This window comes from Melospiza melodia, chromosome 18 (genome assembly GCF_035770615.1).
Source record: "Melospiza melodia melodia isolate bMelMel2 chromosome 18, bMelMel2.pri, whole genome shotgun sequence".
In the NCBI taxonomy this organism is placed as follows: domain Eukaryota; kingdom Metazoa; phylum Chordata; class Aves; order Passeriformes; family Passerellidae; genus Melospiza; species Melospiza melodia.
The window spans coordinates 9,822,303-9,842,247 of NC_086211.1; the positions used below are offsets into that span (position 1 = coordinate 9,822,303).

The 19,945-nt window shown below is 38.1% G+C and overlaps 1 protein-coding gene across 4 annotated transcripts in view; it reads right to left on the reverse strand.

Moving 5' to 3' along the window:
* The window catches only part of PARN (poly(A)-specific ribonuclease), a 39,397-nt gene that overhangs the window by 15,904 nt on the left and 3,548 nt on the right, over nt 1-19,945 (reverse strand). For all 4 annotated transcript variants that reach the window (XM_063171054.1, XM_063171056.1, XM_063171053.1 and 1 more), the window contains 12 exons: nt 19,312-19,350; nt 17,454-17,496; nt 16,745-16,825; nt 14,888-14,944; nt 13,956-14,033; nt 12,832-12,875; nt 12,309-12,351; nt 10,555-10,630; nt 9,376-9,486; nt 9,221-9,290; nt 4,436-4,491; nt 2,504-2,590 (listed from right to left, as the gene is read on the reverse strand). In XM_063171054.1, coding sequence (XP_063027124.1) covers nt 2,504-2,590; nt 4,436-4,491; nt 9,221-9,290; nt 9,376-9,486; nt 10,555-10,630; nt 12,309-12,351; nt 12,832-12,875; nt 13,956-14,033; nt 14,888-14,944; nt 16,745-16,825; nt 17,454-17,496; nt 19,312-19,350 — 785 coding nt within the window. The remainder of the gene's footprint in view (nt 1-2,503; nt 2,591-4,435; nt 4,492-9,220; nt 9,291-9,375; nt 9,487-10,554; nt 10,631-12,308; nt 12,352-12,831; nt 12,876-13,955; nt 14,034-14,887; nt 14,945-16,744; nt 16,826-17,453; nt 17,497-19,311; nt 19,351-19,945) is intronic.

The following is a 19,945-nucleotide window of genomic DNA, read 5'->3' on the forward strand; positions in this document are numbered from 1 at the left end:
AAGAAGTAAGAATTTAGGAGAGATAAGATTAATAAATTAAATCATTCAGCAATACTGCTAAGCACTCAGTAAATATTGTGCATTTCAGAAGTATGGTGAAATGCAAATAAAGATCTGGAAAGCAAATGCAGCTGCAGTACAATATTTAGCAATCACCAGAGCCCTGTGCCAGCTCACTGCAAGGCCAGTGCAGATAAGCCATGGACAGCAATGTAATGGAACACCAGCTCTAGAGAAATAAACCAGGAAATCTCTCTCTCTGCTCATCAAGTCTTCGATACTTTGACGAATGCCACTGGTGGTGGCATGGGTGGACAATGACATGAAGGCGCAAGTAAAATGTATTTCTTCTATAAAGAAATTTGAAAATTCTCCACATATTAGCTCAAACATGCAAACTTGATAAAGTCCACAGAATAAAATCATACTGATGGATTACATAATTGAAACATTTTCTTTTTTATACTCTGTTCTTGTACATCTCCTACATGATTTCTACTGGTAATTAAGCAGTAGTTTTTATAATACTTCGATAGTATGAGTTTGAATCAAAAGCCCAAAGACATTAATTTAAGTAGAACTTAAAGCTATACACCGAAGCTGTATTCCAGCAAATCTTGTTTTAATGACTTCCTATTTCACATCAGCAGGACCAAATAAACAATGCAAATTTAAGAATCTAAAGTCTTCTAAGAGACTGCATAGTGCTGCAAGTACTGGTACAGTGAAACTACATTCACCCCTGAGACTATAAAAACATCTTGCATGAACAGGTGTCCAGTTGGTATGCAGGCAGTCCTGAAGGATTTCAGAATCATGAACACCCCTTCTAGAGTAGCAAATGTAAACCAGTTCCAAGTGTGACACTGCTGCCCTTTCAGCTGTTTCACCATATTTTGTTAGAAGCTCCATGGAAGACTATAACTCTGCTTGAATTCATTCTAAAATAATTTTTCTGTAAAATTCGACTAATACTGCTTGATTTCAAGACACTTTGCTTTAACTGATGTAATATCTTAGGATAATTCATGTCTGCTACTGCCTTTTTTTTTTTTTTTGTAGCTTTTGGTAAATCGCTTAACCTCACGCTGTACCACTCTGCCCCTATCCACCTACAACTGGAAAATCATGGGTACTTCTGTATTCCAGAATTTTGGAAGGAATAATCTGCAGGGTTTTTTGAAATATCACGGCAAAAAGACTTCAAAAAATATAGATTAATTACAAACCTGGAGTTTGTAAATGGAAATATGAAAACATTCAGCTCTAAAATCTGGAGAGGCGCGGGAATCGGCAAGTCCCAAAGCGAGCCTTGAGCGGCGTATGAGCGCGCCCCCTGGCGGCCGTGCCCGTCCCACGTAGGGAAGCGGCGGCGCTGAGGGGCACAAAGCGCCGGGAACCGAGGGGGAGAAACCGGGAGCTGAGGGGCACAAAGCGCCGGGAACCGAGGGGGAGAAACCGGGAGCTGAGGGGCACAAAGCGCCGGGAACCGAGGGGGGAAACCGGGAACCGAGGGGCACAAAGCGCCGGGAACCGAGGGGGGGAAACCGGGAACCGAGGGGCACAAAGCGCCGGGAACCGAAGGGCACAAAGCGCCGGGAGCCGAGGGGCACAAAGCGCCGGGAGCCGAGGGGCACAAAGCACACTCCTCACCCCGAAGAGCAGCTCCACGAGAATCCTGCCATTTCTACATTCTCGCGGAGCTGCTGTTCATTCTCTACATTCTCTCTCCTACATCTCCCAATCGGGGCTATTAAATCCTACCAATCCACTGACCCCTGCTGCAGTGAAGATCGAATGCTCACACGGAACTGAGAGAGCTGGATGCAGCTCCAGAGACCCTGCACAGACAGAGCACCAGGCCACAAGAGATAAGGTCTCTTCTTCCACATCATCTATTACTTCACCTCTCCAGATACCTACATTTCATACTTCTACTAAGTAGAGCAACAACAGGACTACTGGTCCAGTTATTAACTACCCTTTCTGCTGTTTCTTCTCACTTGGATGGCTCACAATCTGGAAATCAACCTGGTTATTTTCAAGCTTAACTGCTTGCCTAGACTCACATGCTGGAGTTTGGCTTTACACTGGCTGCAGGATGAACCCTGTTCCTAAAGCCTCCATCTGTCCCACACCAATCCCCATTCTCTTTTTCCACCTATATAAATTCTTACTTCCTATCAGAAGAGGCTGTAGATGAAAGGATAAAAGATCCACAATATTCAACAAGCACCAAAATAAAGAGTTCTAAAAAGCAGTTAATAAGAACAGTAATTTTCAACACATCATTACAAAGTCCACAGGACATCAAATTCAAACATTACAAGAGATTCATCATTACCTACGCTAGCAATAAGTCTGCACCCACAGACTAAAAATAACAAAACAAACCAGAAGTTTACCTTATTAATAATAACAAACAAAAAACCAAACCAAAACAAAACCAAATCACCAAAAAACCACCACCACCAACAACAACAAGACAGACTCTATCACTCACCAAAGGCACTAAAAAGCTGGTATAGGTCACTAGTCTTCCACTCTTTGGGAAAAGTAACATGAAGAACATGATCTCGTTTAGGCTGCACTACAAAACAAAAATGTGTTTGTTAAAATAAGAGTCACTGCTTGTATCTTTAGAATATCCTAAAACTGTCATCTGATGTGGTTATGTGGTTTTTTCTTCCCTTTCCTTTTTATCTTGTGCAGCAACTTCATTCTTTTAAATGAGTTTTTAACACACATTTTAACAAAAGATGATGAAAGTCACATTCACATATTCAATACTATTTAACATGTTACTGAAATTCATTATTTAAGGAAAAATTGCACAAACTTGCTGTTTCACTATGTGACAAACAGAAACATACAAATTACAACAGTCACCTTGTCAGCTGTGCCTCATCTCCTTTTTAAAAATACAGACCCCAAGTGCACCTCCCACAGAAACCTGGCTGTACTCTTCAGGTGGCTTTGCTTCTCTGCAAACAACCACCAGACTGCTTCCTGAACCCACAGTGGGGTTTACATCTCAGAAAGCAACTGAAGTGGCTAAACCAGCCAGCCCAAACAACCAGGCCAGTGGCTAAAATGTGCCACCCCTGCAATGCTTTCTGTTTAGAGCCTTAGAGAGCCTCCTTGGCTCAGGTTCTCCTAGAATATCTGCATCAGTCTGTTCTACAGGAGTGGCTTTCAGATAAAAGAGACAGACTTGCAGAGGCAGACTCTTTTTTGGCAACCCTTCTTGGCAAAGTATCAAAACAATCCTGTAAGTTGGCCAGCAAGTGGAAGTAGCATCTTTACAAATTAGTAGCTTTGGCACTCTCTCAATGACCCACAGTATTTACCCATTCTTCCACTCAGTATCAAACAGTTGGGGAAGGAAGATGCAATGTAATTAGATTACCATTCCAGCAGAGCCAGAGCTCAGTGATCTGACCACCTAACTGAATTTAAAATTAAATTTATGCCCTTACAGCATGTACTTTCCAACAGTTACTTGCATCTCTCTAGAGCTGCATTCTGTTACTATTACACTGGCATCTAATAAAGCCACACTCCAGTCTGAGCTTTCCAATGCAAGGAGTGGAAAATGTCTCCACTCCACATCAGTACTGCTTCCAAATGGGTACAATTTTCAAGACACTGCATATCTGACTCCTCAATATAAAATTAAGCATTTATCTAATCAAGGACCAGACTGACTTCCAGGGCTTCACACTTTATTAAGTCAAGGCATCAGTAGGAACTCTCATCCAAAGTTTTCCCCCTCATAATGAAACATCCCATAAAAGTAAGGACATTTACAGTAGTAGAATCTAGTTTAATTTAAATATATTATGAATTAATTACAGCTCCAGGTCTGTAAACTGAAATAACCAGAAAGGTAAAAATATTTTAAGTCATATTTTTCCATTATCATAATCCCATGTGGCAAAAGAATCCTGATGTTCAGGCTGAAGGTAATGAGAGGTACTACTGCACAGCAACTGAGAAACAAAGTGGCCACAAGATTTCAGAACCATTTGCTACTCACTAGTTTGAATTCTGTATTTACTGCTGGGGGGAGGGGACAGTGTGAAGAGCCTGCTTTTTTGTGATATGGTACATAAGAATAGTACCCCAAAATAACAATAAAGCTGTTAATTTCAAACTCTCTCATTTAGTTACATTAACTTAATTTGTTCTCTTCAGCCCCCTTTATAATACAGATTCTCTGGTCAAAGTTGAAGAATTTCTGGGTTTAGTATTTTGTTAAAGGAAAACAAGGAAGCAGACACATTTAAATCATTTCATAAGTAGCTAATAACCTAAACACAGCTAACAGATATGCTGATATCCTTGCTTTAGATATACATAATTAATCTTTCACTTCCTTCTCCAGGAAGTGTGTCAGCATGGTACTACTTTTCCAATGAGAGAAGCTACTTACAGTCTGGTCCTTCCAAATTGAGATATGGTATGTCCATTACTCTCATAAGAAATAGCCTAAAAGCAATATGGAAAAGAACCATTAGCAAATTTCTGCCTGAAGACCTCTTCCTTTTTATAGTTTTTTTACATGTTTCTTCTAAAGAAGCAGAATAACCATCCCAAACTTATTCTAAGGTATGTTAAAACAAAACAGACCCTCTAAGCCCAATCCCTTATCCAAGAGTGAGAACTTGCACCAGTTGTGCCACACACTGTCCCACCTAATTTATCCTCTGAGTCTCAGCAAAAGGGGGAGGTTTTATTAAAAAAAAAAAAAAAAGGTAGGTTTGTTTTAAGCCAAGTTATAATCTGAACAAACTTTTGCCAAGTTTTTTGGGATTGATTTTTAAAGCACTCAAATAGTAAGTTTAGTAGGTTTTCATAAAAATAAAGATGAAGTCTACTAAAAACACAACAAAAACTTCTGGGAGAAAACTAGTTAAGCTTCCCTGCCCCAGGGTTTATCATATTGAGGAAAGCAATACAGTGGCCAACTGCAAGAACACACTACTGACAAAAAAATACATTTACCTGAAATTAATTAGGATCAGGTTTTTATTCCCTGAGACAAATCCTACATTTATTTGTTTGGCCAAACAATTATGTCACTAAACAGCACACACACATACACCTGTACTCCCTGCAGCCTAAATACTGATTTTAGTATCAAGTGCACTTCAGGTGTGTAACAGAAGTAACTGCAGCTTGCAGCACTAACTTACACCACATGGATTATGAACACTGAGCTCCAACATAATCCATAATTAAGTATCCATAACTGTGGTTCTAGGATTCCTCATTTAACTGCAGAACATTTAAATTAATAAGACTTTTCTGTATGACAGCATGAGCTCTATATTGAATTAGCTGGATTGATGAAGTTGTGAGTTAGTGTTGTGAGAATCAGTGTCATAGCTGTACTTCCTTAAAAGCTAAGCAGACCAAGCTAAAAAAATATTATTTCCTACACTGTTTAGGGACTACAGCCAGATCACACAGTCAGAGGACAGAAATCCACTTCTCAATAAGAACTCTGGGGTATTTTGAGGGAGCTACTTGGAAAACAGTTGTTTCTGTGGCAAGTCAAAGGGAACGAGGAGAGGAAGGCTATCACTGTGCCAGTCACAGCAGTGCAGAAATAATCTCAAGGAGTCAACATTGTTCCTCTGCACTGAGCTAGGATGAAAGTTTTCACAGCTGTGTGGTGAACTGTGCAGAGAAATGGATCTAGCTGAAAAAAGAAAAGAGATTTCTTTTAACCCAGCTCAGTTTACCAGTCCAGGTCAGTGACTACTTCAGCCACACGTGGCTGCAAGTATTCCTACAGTGAGAGTGGGAAGTTATTGGTAAAACTGCACAAAAACACACCAATCTCCTTTTGCAGTAATTTTGCAAAGAAAAGTAAATTAATAGAAAAGCTGAGGGATTTCCAGTACATGCCAGAGAACACAGCTCCCTATGAGAAACTTTCTAGAAATATAGCACAAACCCAAGTGATTTGCATGGATTTTGGTTTCTGATATCCATTGTATAAAAAACATTTCTAAGCTAATTTCTATTTCTACAGGCCATGATGCTATTCAGCTCAATAAAATATGGTGTTCTCATTTCTCTACACTTCTTCCATCCTCTGCCTCCAGCTACAGCAAAAGAATAAACAGCATTCAAACAACCCAAGGAGATACAAAAGAACATTGTCATTAAAAGTTTGTGGGGCTTGTGGGTGGGGGCAGGAATAAATGGAAGAGCCATTGCCCTAAACCAGTCAAAAAATTTCAAACCAACTCATAAGTGTATGAGACAATAACAGTACCCAAATTATACACACAAGAGTTTAGATACTGCAATAAAGAGTCCCATCATCTCAACTCATAAATGTTCACTGGGGATTACTCACAGCAGACAAACAGGATTTTTCAAAGATGTTGTATATACAATAAAGCATAAAGATTACAGAAATGCATCTCTGGAATTCCTGCTTTATTGAGTTGTTTATCATATAACTTACTGCATTATGCCTAAAAGAGCCAAACAACCCTAAGGGAAAGTCTGTTTTTAATCAGTTCCACTCTCACAAAAGCCCTAAAAGTAAAGATTTTACCTATGTTCATCATTATTCTATATGAACATTAACATATATCCTGGCCATTACTGTTGAACAGCCAGCCAGGAAGTTCCATAATTTTGATGACATAATGAAAGATATCAACATTACTCTGGAAAAAAGTACTACCTTCAGTTGAAAGCTAAGTTCATAAAAATCAAAGCTTGATTTTTTAATTTTAAATTTACTAATTTAAATCACATTAGTGCAAGCCCATTCAAACAGGAAACATTTCCAAAGTCCTAGCAATGATGTGAAAGTTTAATCACTGAACTGTAGTTAAATATAAACATCTAATACACAGATATCTTGAAATTAAGACTTTATACACAACACAAAAAATCATGGTCTGTTTTAAAGAACATTTTCAAGACTGTCTGGATAACAGTTCAAACTGAGAACACTGCTTCTAAATATCTGCCTTACACTAAACTCCTCTGCTCAGCTTCTTTCAGGAAAAACTTGGGACACAAGGTATAACTTCCATTTGTTCAGCTTTCTGTTTGCATGCTGTAGTTTGTGTTTTGCTTGAAGAATATGACTACAAAGGAAAAGCTTTCCTTGTTCTGACTGCTGCCCAGAGGATCAGTAGGACTTCTGGAGGAAGGAGGAAGATTGTGTTTTCCTCCCCAGCAGAAAGAGGATGCTCAGCTGGGGAAAGAGTCTAGACCACAAACTGGAGCCAAGCAGGTGCAGCAGGAGCTGGCTGGCAGCCCAGGGCACACCTGCCAAAAAGCCCCAGGAGCAGCACACTCACCAGGGGATATCAGGGAACTCTGAACTGCAGAGCCCTGGGTGCTGCTCCAGGTGCTAAAAACACCAAATGCTGCACACGGAGACCTGCAGGGACTGAGTGAACAGAGCAAAAGCCTTGTTCACTGAAACACCCCACAGCTCTGACTTCTGACATGTACTTAAATATTCTTTATCTAAAAAAAAAAAGAAAAAAATAGTTGCCTTATTCTGGTTTGCTAGTTTTACATTATAGGAGAAAGAAAACTAGCTTGAAAAATACCAGCCTTGGTCTGCTTGCTGTAAGGAAAAGATGAGAGCCTCACCTCTAGGTTCTGACTTGGGTGATATGGCAGATGTTAGTTAGAATATGGCAAAGCTTCTAAAATTATGTGAAGGCAAGACATGGCAAGTCTTCCAAGCTTCCATGATTTAAAAACAATATATAGCTTTTCTAAAACTATATGTTCTCAATAATGGCAGAATGGACAAACATTCTTTTCTTGCAAACAGTAATTTTCATTTCTTGCTTAAAAAAGTTTTAAAAAAAAAGGCAGCTGTTCTCCCTACAGTTTGTAAACTCTCCCTTTCTTTGCAGTCAGGCAGTTAACCCTGAAGCCAGAACAGACACAGCAGGCTTCTCTCACTCACTCACAACTTTGAAATGCCACTCCTAGAGGAATGTCACATTTCAAGTACACAATTAATTTGAAAAGCTTAAATTGAAATGTACTATTGTGACAGCTCCTGAAGTTGCTGTTTGTACTTGTTGCAAATATGCATTTCTAGGAAGAATTTTGGTTTATTATTGAAGAATTATCCTGCTCAATTGGCACTTACTACTTGGCATGTGTGTACCAACAACCTAGTGACAAATCCCATCTTAAAATGAAATTGTGCTGATCAATTCTATCTTTACCCTCACATTCAAATCAAGCAGTCACTGTGGGTCCATGTTCCATCTAGGGAATATTTGTAGCATCTGCTAAAATATATGGAGTTACTGCCTCACATGTCTCAGTGTCAAGAGAACATAGCAACTGCTGTCACTATAATGATAAAATTTTCAGAACAATGAAAGGTGAACACCACTGATCACAATGATTTTTTCATTTGTGTGGGCCATCTGAAGATAAAATAATTAATTTTGCCAACTCTTGTATTACAGGTTTGAAATTCAAGAATTTCTCTTGAATTTACACAGAGTAAACACTAGAGTCTTTTTAATTTCAACTCCTTGTTCTTTATGTGACAGATTGCAGCATCTTTAGAAGTTTCCTAAGGTAAAATCTACAGATTAATTATGTAAAGGATTGACTCTGTGCATAAAGGATTCTAGATTCCCCAAGTTTTACTTCAATTTGTTCAAGGAGTTTGCATGAAGATCCAATTCAAAACCAAAATACTGCTTATAGCAGCATTCCATAAATCATACACGTATATTTCTTATGCCATCTTAAAAATGGGTTACCCAACAATGTCAATACCAATGCTTTGTGTTATTTGGACTGAACACCACAGGGATATTTTAGTTTTTCCAGCCTGATGAGCACACTCAGTTTTCACTATCACCAGTTACTGAGGGTTCTACAACATAAAGAACACCTGACCAGTTTTTCTTCAGTTCCACCACTTCCAAAGCTTACTCCAGAAATAATGGCAAGGCCATTAAAGCAGGCCAGGTACTCTAAGTGTCCTTTCACAGGTCAGCAGAAAGTAAACCATCCTCCTCAAAACAAAAGGTATTTATTTCATAGCCTCTCCAGCAATACCAGCATGAATCAGAAAGCCAGAAAAACTTCAGTTTAAAGAAAAATGCAGTTAGCTATTGATTCCATGGCTAGAGGTAGATCTGCTGAAGCTGGTGTTGTACTTCCTTGTGTTAGCAGGATTTATACAACCACTTACTTGTTAAAAAAAGGTTCAATGAGTTCTGATCTAGCAGACACATGGTTTTTCGGAGGACTGAGGAATGAACCTGATGAAGGAAGAATAAATTCAGTATGTGATAAGCAGCTACAGAGAGCATCAGGAAGAAGGTTTGGAAAAGATTTCACATGTACCTAGGAAATTAGCCATGGAAATGAAGCACAGTCCAGTAATGTAAGCATCATACCCTGCCTCATGGAGTTGTTCAGATGCTGTATCATAACTTGGAAATCCTTCTGCACTTTCTGAGGAGAAAAAGACATTTATAAATAACTATCAGAGAAGATAAAGCTAGTCCTGTATGCTTACCCACAGGCTTATTTTGCTAGAGCATAACATCATTTGGGGAAATTTATACAACTTGCAGAATCTTCAAATTTTCTTAAGTTCTTTAAAAAGCAGGGTTTTTTTTCTTTTTAAAATTCGAATAGGTTCATAAGATGGAGAGGCTTTCCCCTTAAAAAGCCCTTAATCCCCACACCAGCTCAGCCAAAATGGAGCATTAATTGTAAGACAGTGACAGTGGAATTCTCCACAAAGTCTCTTTTTTCCTGACTTGCATTTAAGAGAACAGTCTAATTAAAAGCTTCACTATTAACCAGATAGGTCAGATTTTTCAAGATATTTAAATGAAGACTAAACTGAGTGATTTAAAGATGTCTTTATTGACAAACACACTTTGGGTTTATGCTCTGCACATTCAGCAATATAAAAAAGTACTGCTCATCTTGATTTTGATCAAGCACTGAAAACTTTCCCTTTCAATATACTCCACTCTACAGTATTGCTCTCCCTTTTCTAAATTAGCAGCTTAAGAAAACTTCCAGAACCTTGAGCTAAGCCTGCCCTTTGATTAAATATCCTTCTGTTCACCTCAAGGCCCTTTTTCCTACTAAAAGAACTGTAGTAATTTCTAGAACACACACAACTGGTCACTGCTGTAGGAGTTTTCTTAGTTTTCTTTGTCCAAGTGCCTCCTGTCCAAGTGCCTCTGGCTTTGATCTAAAGGACAACCATCAAATGAAAGTTTTAAACAAATTTCATCTTAATCCCCAAAAATCAACCTAAAAGAAAACAAATCCATCATTAGAAGATGGTGAAACTGCTGTTCACTGAATTCATCCATTCTTTTCTGTCTAGATTCCTATGAAGTTCCAGGTATACTTCTAAATATAATTGCACTGTATGTACAGTGCCCTCATTTAAAGTCTCTTCATCAAAACACTCAGTATGAGCAGGGAATTTATAATTCAGACCAAGAACAAACATAATCAAAGCATTTCAGAAATAAGAGCATTTTGAAATATCCTTACCAACTTTAGGAGGGCTGAATGGAACCTCTTTTAAACGTTTTTCCAGTTCTGCAAGTGATGTATTATTAATGAGCTCCTGCAAGAAAAGCCATCATTAATTGCCAACGCCAAGCACATTTTCCCTGGAAACTGAAATCAAACAGGATCAAATGAGTATTTACTGCTGCCACCTGGTGTTCTCCAAGGATTTACACAAAGCCCTATTTCAAACTAATGCACCAGAGGTGTGTCAAGACAAATTTCAGTTACCTTGCCTCACTTACATCATAAGCATTTATTAATGCTGCTCAGAATTATTGAGAGATTATGCCAAAGTAATATTTCTGTTTGTATCTGGTTTCATGCAGGGTACATGTGCCAAGTTAAAGGCAGCACAAACAGCAGGGCAAATATTCTAAATACTCATCCTAATGGTTGAAGGCATTCAAGGTGAGTATTGAAATGTGCTTGCTGACTAGACATTCTTGAATAGTTTTACAATGTAAATACTGCTGATTTAAAGTAACAGAGAGACAGTGAAAGAAGTCTGACAATCCGAAATTTGCTCCTACACATCAACTTAGTTGAGCAGCATCAGTGAATCTACTGATGAATTATATGCATAAAATAAAGAGCCACAAAGATATATTATAGATTAATTCCTTACTGAAGTTCTTGAATCAAATATGTTTTGTCAATCAGTACAATGGAAACATTCAGAATTAACAGCCAGAGAAAGCAAAACATGTCACACAATCTTTCTTAAAGTTGTCTGAGATTTATGAGGACCAGATTTCCTTTGGTTCTCAATCAAACTTAGCTGTTTACACTCATCAAATCTGCAGACTGAAAAGTTATCAAGAACTAAGTACAATGAACAAGCTCAAATGATGCATTCATTTGGCATCCCAAAAGCAGGGCTTCATAACAACAGGCTAAAAACCCAAGTATCTGCTGTAGAATCACAAATATCAACACAGCTGTACCAAACATAAAACTTATGGAGATTTCCTACTTTTCAGAATGCCAAAGCCTCCATTCTAACCACAGCAGTGTGCAACACAAACCTGACAATACCTACAAGTGCATTCAATAGCACCTCTTTATGCAATGCTCTGGAGTCACAGAGCTGTGCACAGAGAGAGATGCTGCTTCCTCAGCATGTTTTTTAATTAATTCAAGGGCACATGGGGGAACAAGAGCTTATGAACACTTGTCTCAATACTTCTTTAGAGGAATAAAACTCAGGCTGTAAGAGATTTTAAGAGAAACCTGCAATTTTTTTCCTCCTGCTGACTACCCACAGAGCAAAGGCCACAAGAGAACCTAATGATGATAAAGCATTTTTCCAGACAAATCTAAGTCAGCATTCACAGTACTCTAAGGCTTGGAATATACAAGCAGCTTCCAGATCCTATTTGTTCATGAACAGCACTTTTTATCTCCTGAGGGCACATGCTACTTAACAAGAAGAAAATCTACTAATCACATTTTACCTAGCAAAAACTCGTCATATTTTGGAATTCAAAGCTGCCAAGTTACCATAAAACTTCAAACAAAAGTGACAAAAGCCAATAGTAGGAAAGTAAAAATTTGCATTCTGTAAATTCTCTAAGTTTAGATTAGGGGTAAAGAAAAATAATTCATCTACAATAAAAGGAGCATCACAGAAAATATTATTCAACATCTTTCTCCACAAAGCAGTATCATTTGTTTCAATACACATGTATTAATGTAATTTTCTATCTTCAAATCATTCTATAATATTCACTTACCTTAAAAGGTTGTGTACTTGCCATCAGTTTAGTATCCAGTAACCTAGAAACAAAATAAGAGCTAAATAGGTTGAAACAGAAGAATGCCCATTTTGCCAAATCCTCAAAACATGTTTCAGTGTATTAGCTGGGAAACAGCACCCCACTGAAAATTACTGTTGGATTTGGAATAGCCAAAACATTCTCTGGCTTTGTTCAGCATGAAAAAGGACAGCAACCAAGGAACAGCAAGAGATGCAAACAACTAATAGCAAATAAATCTTGTTCCAAATGAAGTGTAGATTCAAAACACCAAACATCATGCCAAACCCAGGGGAACAGCAAGGGTGCATCTTTTGCCAAGAAGTGAACCAACAACACTGCTTTTCTGAAAAAAGCTGCTCAAAATTACTTGAAAAATTGTATTTATCTAACTTGATCCCCATTTCTTTTCCAGTAACAGCTAGGGTACAGGGCTAGGACAAAAAACATCAGCTTGCTACAACTATACTGAAATGGATGAAAGTGTGAACTAAGAACTTACCGGGGAAAGACACATGATGTTACTTCCTTGAACTCACTCAGGTCCTAATTTAACATTAAACCAGAAGATAAAATCCAAGTCAGTGAACTGTTTACAGTCTCGGGAGGACAGAGAGCAGTAGCTACAATTATCCAAACAGCCTCTAAAAGTGAGCTACAGTAACTGAATTCTCACTGGAAGAGATGTCAGCACTACCACAGACACCACCTGCAATTACACACAACTACAGACTACATATTCCTGATTTGTCCATCATTAGTAATAAAATGTTCTCTCACTGCCAGCACCTTATCCTGTTTTATACCCTACTTCTGATTCCAGCCCAGTTAACAGTTCTTCAATGTTCCCAGCATTTTCTGTTTCAATGGAATATAAGCAGTCACTCCAGGTATGCAGGGACAGACTACAGGTTTAGATCTGCCAAGGGTCAAAAATACAGGAACTCCTGACAATTGTTTACATTCCAACAACATCCAAACTGGTCCCAAACTTCTTCTTCCCATCTTATGATCAAGTCTGTCCCCAAACACCACATGAGCCATCCTTCTAATAAGACCTTTGGCTTCCTCAGACAATGGTTTGGGTGCCAATACACTGCTTAGTTTAACTGAATAGTCCAGTCATGAACTGTTAAGACAGCCCTGCTGCAGTCAAAGTGTGCTCCCTCTAATTATTCTGACATTATAACTCTTCATCCCAGTGAACATCATCCTGCTACAAGACTGCTTATCATTTTAGAAAGTGTACTATATTATTTAAAACCACACATTCCCATTTTGTAAACTACAAAGGAGAAAATGCCACATAACTGTGCTGCAGCTCCTCACCAGTACATCATAACACGTCAGTCAGTTAAATATACCCAACATAAGCAAAAACCACAATTCTACTATCTGATTTGAACCTTTTAAAAATGTAAAGGAGAACAATCCAACTAAACTTTCTACATAAATATTTATGGCAATAAGGCCACAAGTACCAAACAGATTTTTTTAAAAGACTTTTCAACACTTGTTCACAGGCCAACCAATTCTTCTGTTCAGAAGAAAGTGTGGAGAAAATATTAAAAGACAAATACATTAAGGCATTTATTTCATCATCTGAACACTCAAAAGATTACTTACATCAGGTAGGGGGCAATAGAACTGATGTATGGTGTGCATAACATCCAGCAGCATGTTGTGCCCAATAACAAGCTTGCCCTGTGAAAATAACATAAAATGTCTGGTACATTTCCAGTCCTGGCCATGGCAAAGGGCACCTGTGAAAACCCCTATGCCAGCTGCCAGCCAAGGGCACACAGGAACAGGTACACATCAAACCCCCCCATCTGCTCTCTGCCTGCCCCACACACCTTCATTCTCTCAGAGCAGCCACTCCTTTTTAAACTCTACTCCCACTGTTTATCACAGGCTTCACAGCAGCTTCACATGTTGAGAACATGCACTAGAACAGCTACTTACAACTTGGTTTCCAAATGTAATCTATTTAAAATTGAAGTCAAGGCATTTCTCTGTTCATCACCTTTTAATTTGCTTATACAACAACACACAATATATTCCTTATGGCTATAATATACAGTAGTTATTAAGGGCATGATCTGGCTTCTCACAGTGCAGAACCTCTCATGCCAGATGCTGTACAAGCAAGCTCTTTGAAAAAGCTCAACCAGTTTTTTAAAATGTTAATTTTGATTCATTTGACATGATAACAGTCCTTCTTTGACAGCCTTTAACTGCCAAGAAAAAAAAGGAAAAAAACACCAAAATATTTTTGGAAGAGAGAAAGAAAAACCCACCCAAGCTTATTTATCTAAGAGCCCTAAGAAATTGCTATTCTTGACTCTTACAGATACTAAGATTCTTCATGCCATTCTTTAGTTTGAGCTTACTTACCCTACTACACTCAACCACTGTAAAACACAAAACAAACTTAAAATACCACTTTAACTTGTATTTCATCTTCTCCTCCAAAATGTAACAGCAAAAGAATCCTTTCTTTGAGATATTTCTTTTTTATTACAAACAAAGGTAGATTAAAAATCACATTAACTTACAGAATTAGCAATGGCATGAACAACTCTGGAAAATCCTACAGCATCATTCAACTCTTCCTGTAAGAAAGATTCTGACATTAGTGAGACACAAATACAAAAACTGCCACAAGTGTACCTGCAAACTGCCAGATGCCCCCAGTTTGCCTCAAACAGACCCAGAACAGACCATGAAGAAAATGTCAATATTTGAAAGACACAAAAGGTTAAAGCAGGATGCTGCTCACAGAATTTCCATTTTCTGTGTAGCTCTAGTTCACTGTCAAGCAGGAGAAGTCACAAGCTGCTGTCCTGGGGTGCCCCAAGCAGCCACTCTGCCCTTTGCTCACTCCCCTCACCCAGAATTCAAAGGCAGACAATAAGATTTGTGGATAAGGATAATGAGAGCCCATCCCCTCCAGCCTCCTGGCTTTTGGGGGAGGGTGGGAGGGAAAGCCTTGGCACTGTGCAAGTGCTGTTCAGCAGCAGACAAAACACATGGATGGTATCACTGGTGTTTGAGCCACAAAGCAAAATACAGCAAAACACAGGCTGCTGCAGGGAAGGGAAACCTCTCCCCAGGCAGAGCAGCAACAGCTGCACTCAGTTCATTGTCAGCACGTGATCCCCAATAGTGCTCAGCAGCTCTGACACTGCAAACAGCTCACAAGGTATTAAAATTAACATACATATTTTCAGCTGTATTTTTTACATACATTGTTACATATGCAACAGGTTGAATCCTGACTGTCACTCCTATTAAATCAGACCATACTTTTATGCTACAACAGACTGAGGAAGAAAGAAACATTCTTCACTATTGATATTTAAAAAAACAAGGAGAAACATTAAAATGTGCAACTCACATTATATAACACTGTAGTTGTATAAACTGACTTTTGATTAATTTGGGGGTTTCTGACTACAGCACAAACTGTTCTGTAAGAGATTTTTCTTTCTCAGGTCTAAGGAAGCAATTTCTGCCTTGTGTTATCTGTCTTTATTCAACCAGAACTAAAATTCAATAAAAACATTCACTGTTACTTTAGTTCAGCTCTGAATGCTGCTAGTTTGAGCAAGTAATACCCCCACTAAAAACCCTACTGTAGTGGTAAATTGCTCCCAGCCTGCCCTCTTGATAAAGACATGTCATATTAGTTAATATCTCTTTAGAGATCTCTTTTCCTCTTAAAAGGATTTCTGCACACAAGTATTATTTGCTCCACCCAAACTGATTTTATCTTGATATATGAAAGCACAAATGACAGGAGTTTGATCAGGAACTCCCACAATTCAAGTCTTATGACCTCCTGAAATTTGCATCGCTCAGTAACCAAAATAAAAGTCTAATAAACAGTGAGAGTGTCTGAATACACCAGGTGTGACCTCCTGGTCAGTTTGTTACCACAGCAGTAGTGCACAGTGTGGGTCTATCCCTAATCCAGAAATGACACATTCAGTGCACAGGACACTAACTCAGCCAACCAAGAGCAAGCAAGCTTTGTAAGAGAAGGGGAGACTGAATCCAAACCATGTAACAACTTGCTCAAGAATTTCTGCAAGAAACTGATGTTTCCTCTTACTGGGACACACTTTTGTGAGAGCAGAGAGTCATATGAGGAGGTAGTCACTACTCCAGAATACTCATTCAGTATTCCACAAATTCTGATTTTTAAAAAAAAATTAGAGTGTCTTGCAACTCTTTTTGCTCTGTTGCAAGGCCTAAGTTATCTGGTAGAATTTATAAAAGCAAATTCAGCCAGCCACAGCAAACTAAAGGGAAACAATACCAAACTCTATGCTGCATTTTTGCATTGCTGAGTGAAGTCAGAGATTCTCACCCTTCCTCTCACACAAACTCATGGAATTGAATTTATTTACCTGCTCTTTTGCTTGTTTCTGCTGCTCTCTTCTTTTTCGTTCCTCTTCATCCACCTTAGTAATAACAATATATCTCTCCTTCTGAAACAAAAAATGTACAGTTTGAAGAATGACACTGAAAAGTTCAGATTTAAAGCTGCTGCAAGTTTCTGTAAATTTACAATGTAAAGAAAACTGTCATACCTCAGCAGCAGTTACTTGGCAACACAGCTGTTTCTATTGTAGGCACCACATTATCACCTACTCCCAGAAGCCTATTTTAGAAAGCTGTATTTGCTTCATCCACCAAACCTAATTTTTCCTAAACCCACTTTTTACTTCTCAAAAAAGATCATCAGCATTTCCTTGTAAAGAGTTTGTTTCAAATACCTTATGAAGCAGAGATCTATGCTGGGAAGTGAGGACACAGCACATGATGCTGCTGGTTTTCCTCTGAGATCACAACCTGAACTAATACTGCACATCAGATCCACTGTATTTTAAAACACCTTTTAGTATCCATTTGAAAAGTAATATTAAGGCACACAAATACATGCCCACAATCCATATGTTGGTCAGATAGAAAGTAGTTCACTGTATTCAATTTAAAATGTTTGAATTTGCATAGAAAAGCTCAAGTTAGATCTAAAAATCAGAGAGATAGTGAAACTGAGAAATACAATTTCCTTTCAACAGAACAAATGTTAGAGGCAGTAACAGGCCTAGCTACCTTATCTGACTCCAGAGTTTCCACGTGGATACCTTTTGGATACCTACATCAAAACAAATGAAAAGTAAATATTAATAGTTATTCACTTGGCATTTAGCATATTGAAACCACAACAGTAATTTAGTAATGTCATGTCTAATTATTTCTATAAGTCTTAGGCATAAAAGAACTATTACACATTTCTCTTTAATGTTAATTGTGCAAAATTTCAAGCAATAGGCTAATTTAACTGGCCTCCTTACATTACCTAACAGTAACTGGCACTTACACAATTTCCCATGCTATTGTGGAACCTGTAATTTCTTATTTTGGTGATATTAAGTAAATATCATCTAGATATTTCATCACAAACTAGAATCTTTGCTTTCAAGAAATCCAAAACAAGAATGCTCTCATTTACTTGCAACTCCAAGACATCTCCTTTGAAGCTGGCATCTCTTTAATACATCACTTATTTGAGGACTTATTAACAACCCTGAACCTTCTGCTACCAGCAGATTTTAGTAGGAATTATTAACTCAAATGTCATCACCTCTGCTACAGGGTTGCATCACATCACTACAATCCCATTTAATTTCCAAAACAACACCATACACAGAGCATCCAACTGATAGCAAAAGTAGGAGAATATTGCCTTTTCCTGCTTAACCAGTAGCAATTACTCTCATAATCTCAATATAATAAACTAACCACAACTGTGCAGCCACTTCAGAACCAGCAAGTTTCCTTGGCCTCTGGCTACTCCCAGAATCAGTACTGGAGAGCACACTCCAAACACTCTCGTGTCCTTTCCACCCTGATTTCTCACACAGTTTTGATCTCCATCTCATTTGTGAGCTGCCTCATGCCACAAATCCTGGATGCATCAAAACACTGATGCACAAGAGAATACTTCAATAGAGAAAAACCTGTGAAGAGGTCAGGACACAAGGGCAATCAATAACTTCACTCTTCTGCTTTAATTAGCTCCATGCTACCTTCACAGCTTGGCTTTCTCTCTCCAATACACACACACACAGTGTACACAGCTGTGCTCTCATAAAGCAGCACTGCTGAATGTTAAAAAACCACAAGAATACATTCTTCCATCCACTCAGGGAAGATGCAAGGATAAGTATCAGACAAACATAAAGCTACATGCTACAGGAAGCTATAGACATGTTTAAAAATGACACTGAAAAACTGTAGAAAACACAACTGCTTTTTTTCAGATTAGTTCTCAAGCTCACTTCTTGAGATCCCATTTTCTAGAGAGAAGCTTTATTTTATCTGCTTTCAGTGTAAGTATCAGAGTGCCAGATTCAGTGCTGAAACACTGAATTAACTAAACAAACAAAAAAAGACTTGCATATTTTCTACATCTTACTCCTGCAGTCACATCAGTGAAAATCTCACACTAAAGCCTTGGAGTTTCCCCTAAGGCCTTAAGAGATACATTCAGGCTATATATGAAGTTATCAGAAGTGCTTATGCTTGGTATCCAAAAGAAAACTATAACCACACCTGTAGCTACCACAGAACTGCTATTTTTTCAGTTCAAGCCCACAATCTGTACAAGCACATGCACTTTCTGCTCACTAAAAACCTGCCATGCTGCATTTGTTACATAATTCTAGGCTGTGTGCTGATCTACTCAGAGATTTTACACAGGATAAAACAAATACTAAGCTTTAATATCTAAATTAACCATCACAAATAATTTAATGCAATTCATCTTCAGAACATTACAGAATTCTTTTTTTAAAGGGAAAAATAAAGTCTAAATCAATCATGCCAAGGTTAAGTAGATATATCTTACCCAGATTTTTTATCAAAAGTACTAAAAATATACAGTAAGGCAGTATTACCAGTAACTTACTTCCAGCTCAAGGTCTGATAAATTAATTTCCTTTGAAATCTAAAACCAAAAGACAATCATGTTACTAATAATCCTTTTACAGAGTGTGTCCTAGGAATGATTTCCAGTTTAAGCTGACTCTAAGTGTTCATTTGTAGAAAGTTTTTTAAAGCAAGAGTCACTGCTAGCAGAACTATAGGCTAGGAAGAGATTTACTGAATTCTGATGTTCAGCTGCCAAACTCTAAAAGCATGTACATGATGTTTTAAAGTTACCCATGTATCCTCCCATCAGAAAGTATTGTCCAGCCATGATCCCTCAGTACAGACACAGTGATGGTACCTTATCCCCAGCTTCACCAGGTTCTACTATTCCTAAATTAGTCTTCAAAAAAATTTTTTTAAATAATCATACTCTCCAAATATCTAGTTTCCAAAGCTAAATAGAATTTTGGGAAGGAAACCTACTTCAAACAGTCACACACTGCCAACTGTGAACAACCAATAGCTCAAAAGATTTGAAAAGTTCCTTTATAAAATGCATCTGGATCACTTCAGCAGTAACAAAAGGCAGCTCACACATACAAGACATTTCTTGACTATAGTTAAAATATTTTGCCACTATATGCAGAAGTTACAGCTCAAAATCAATTACA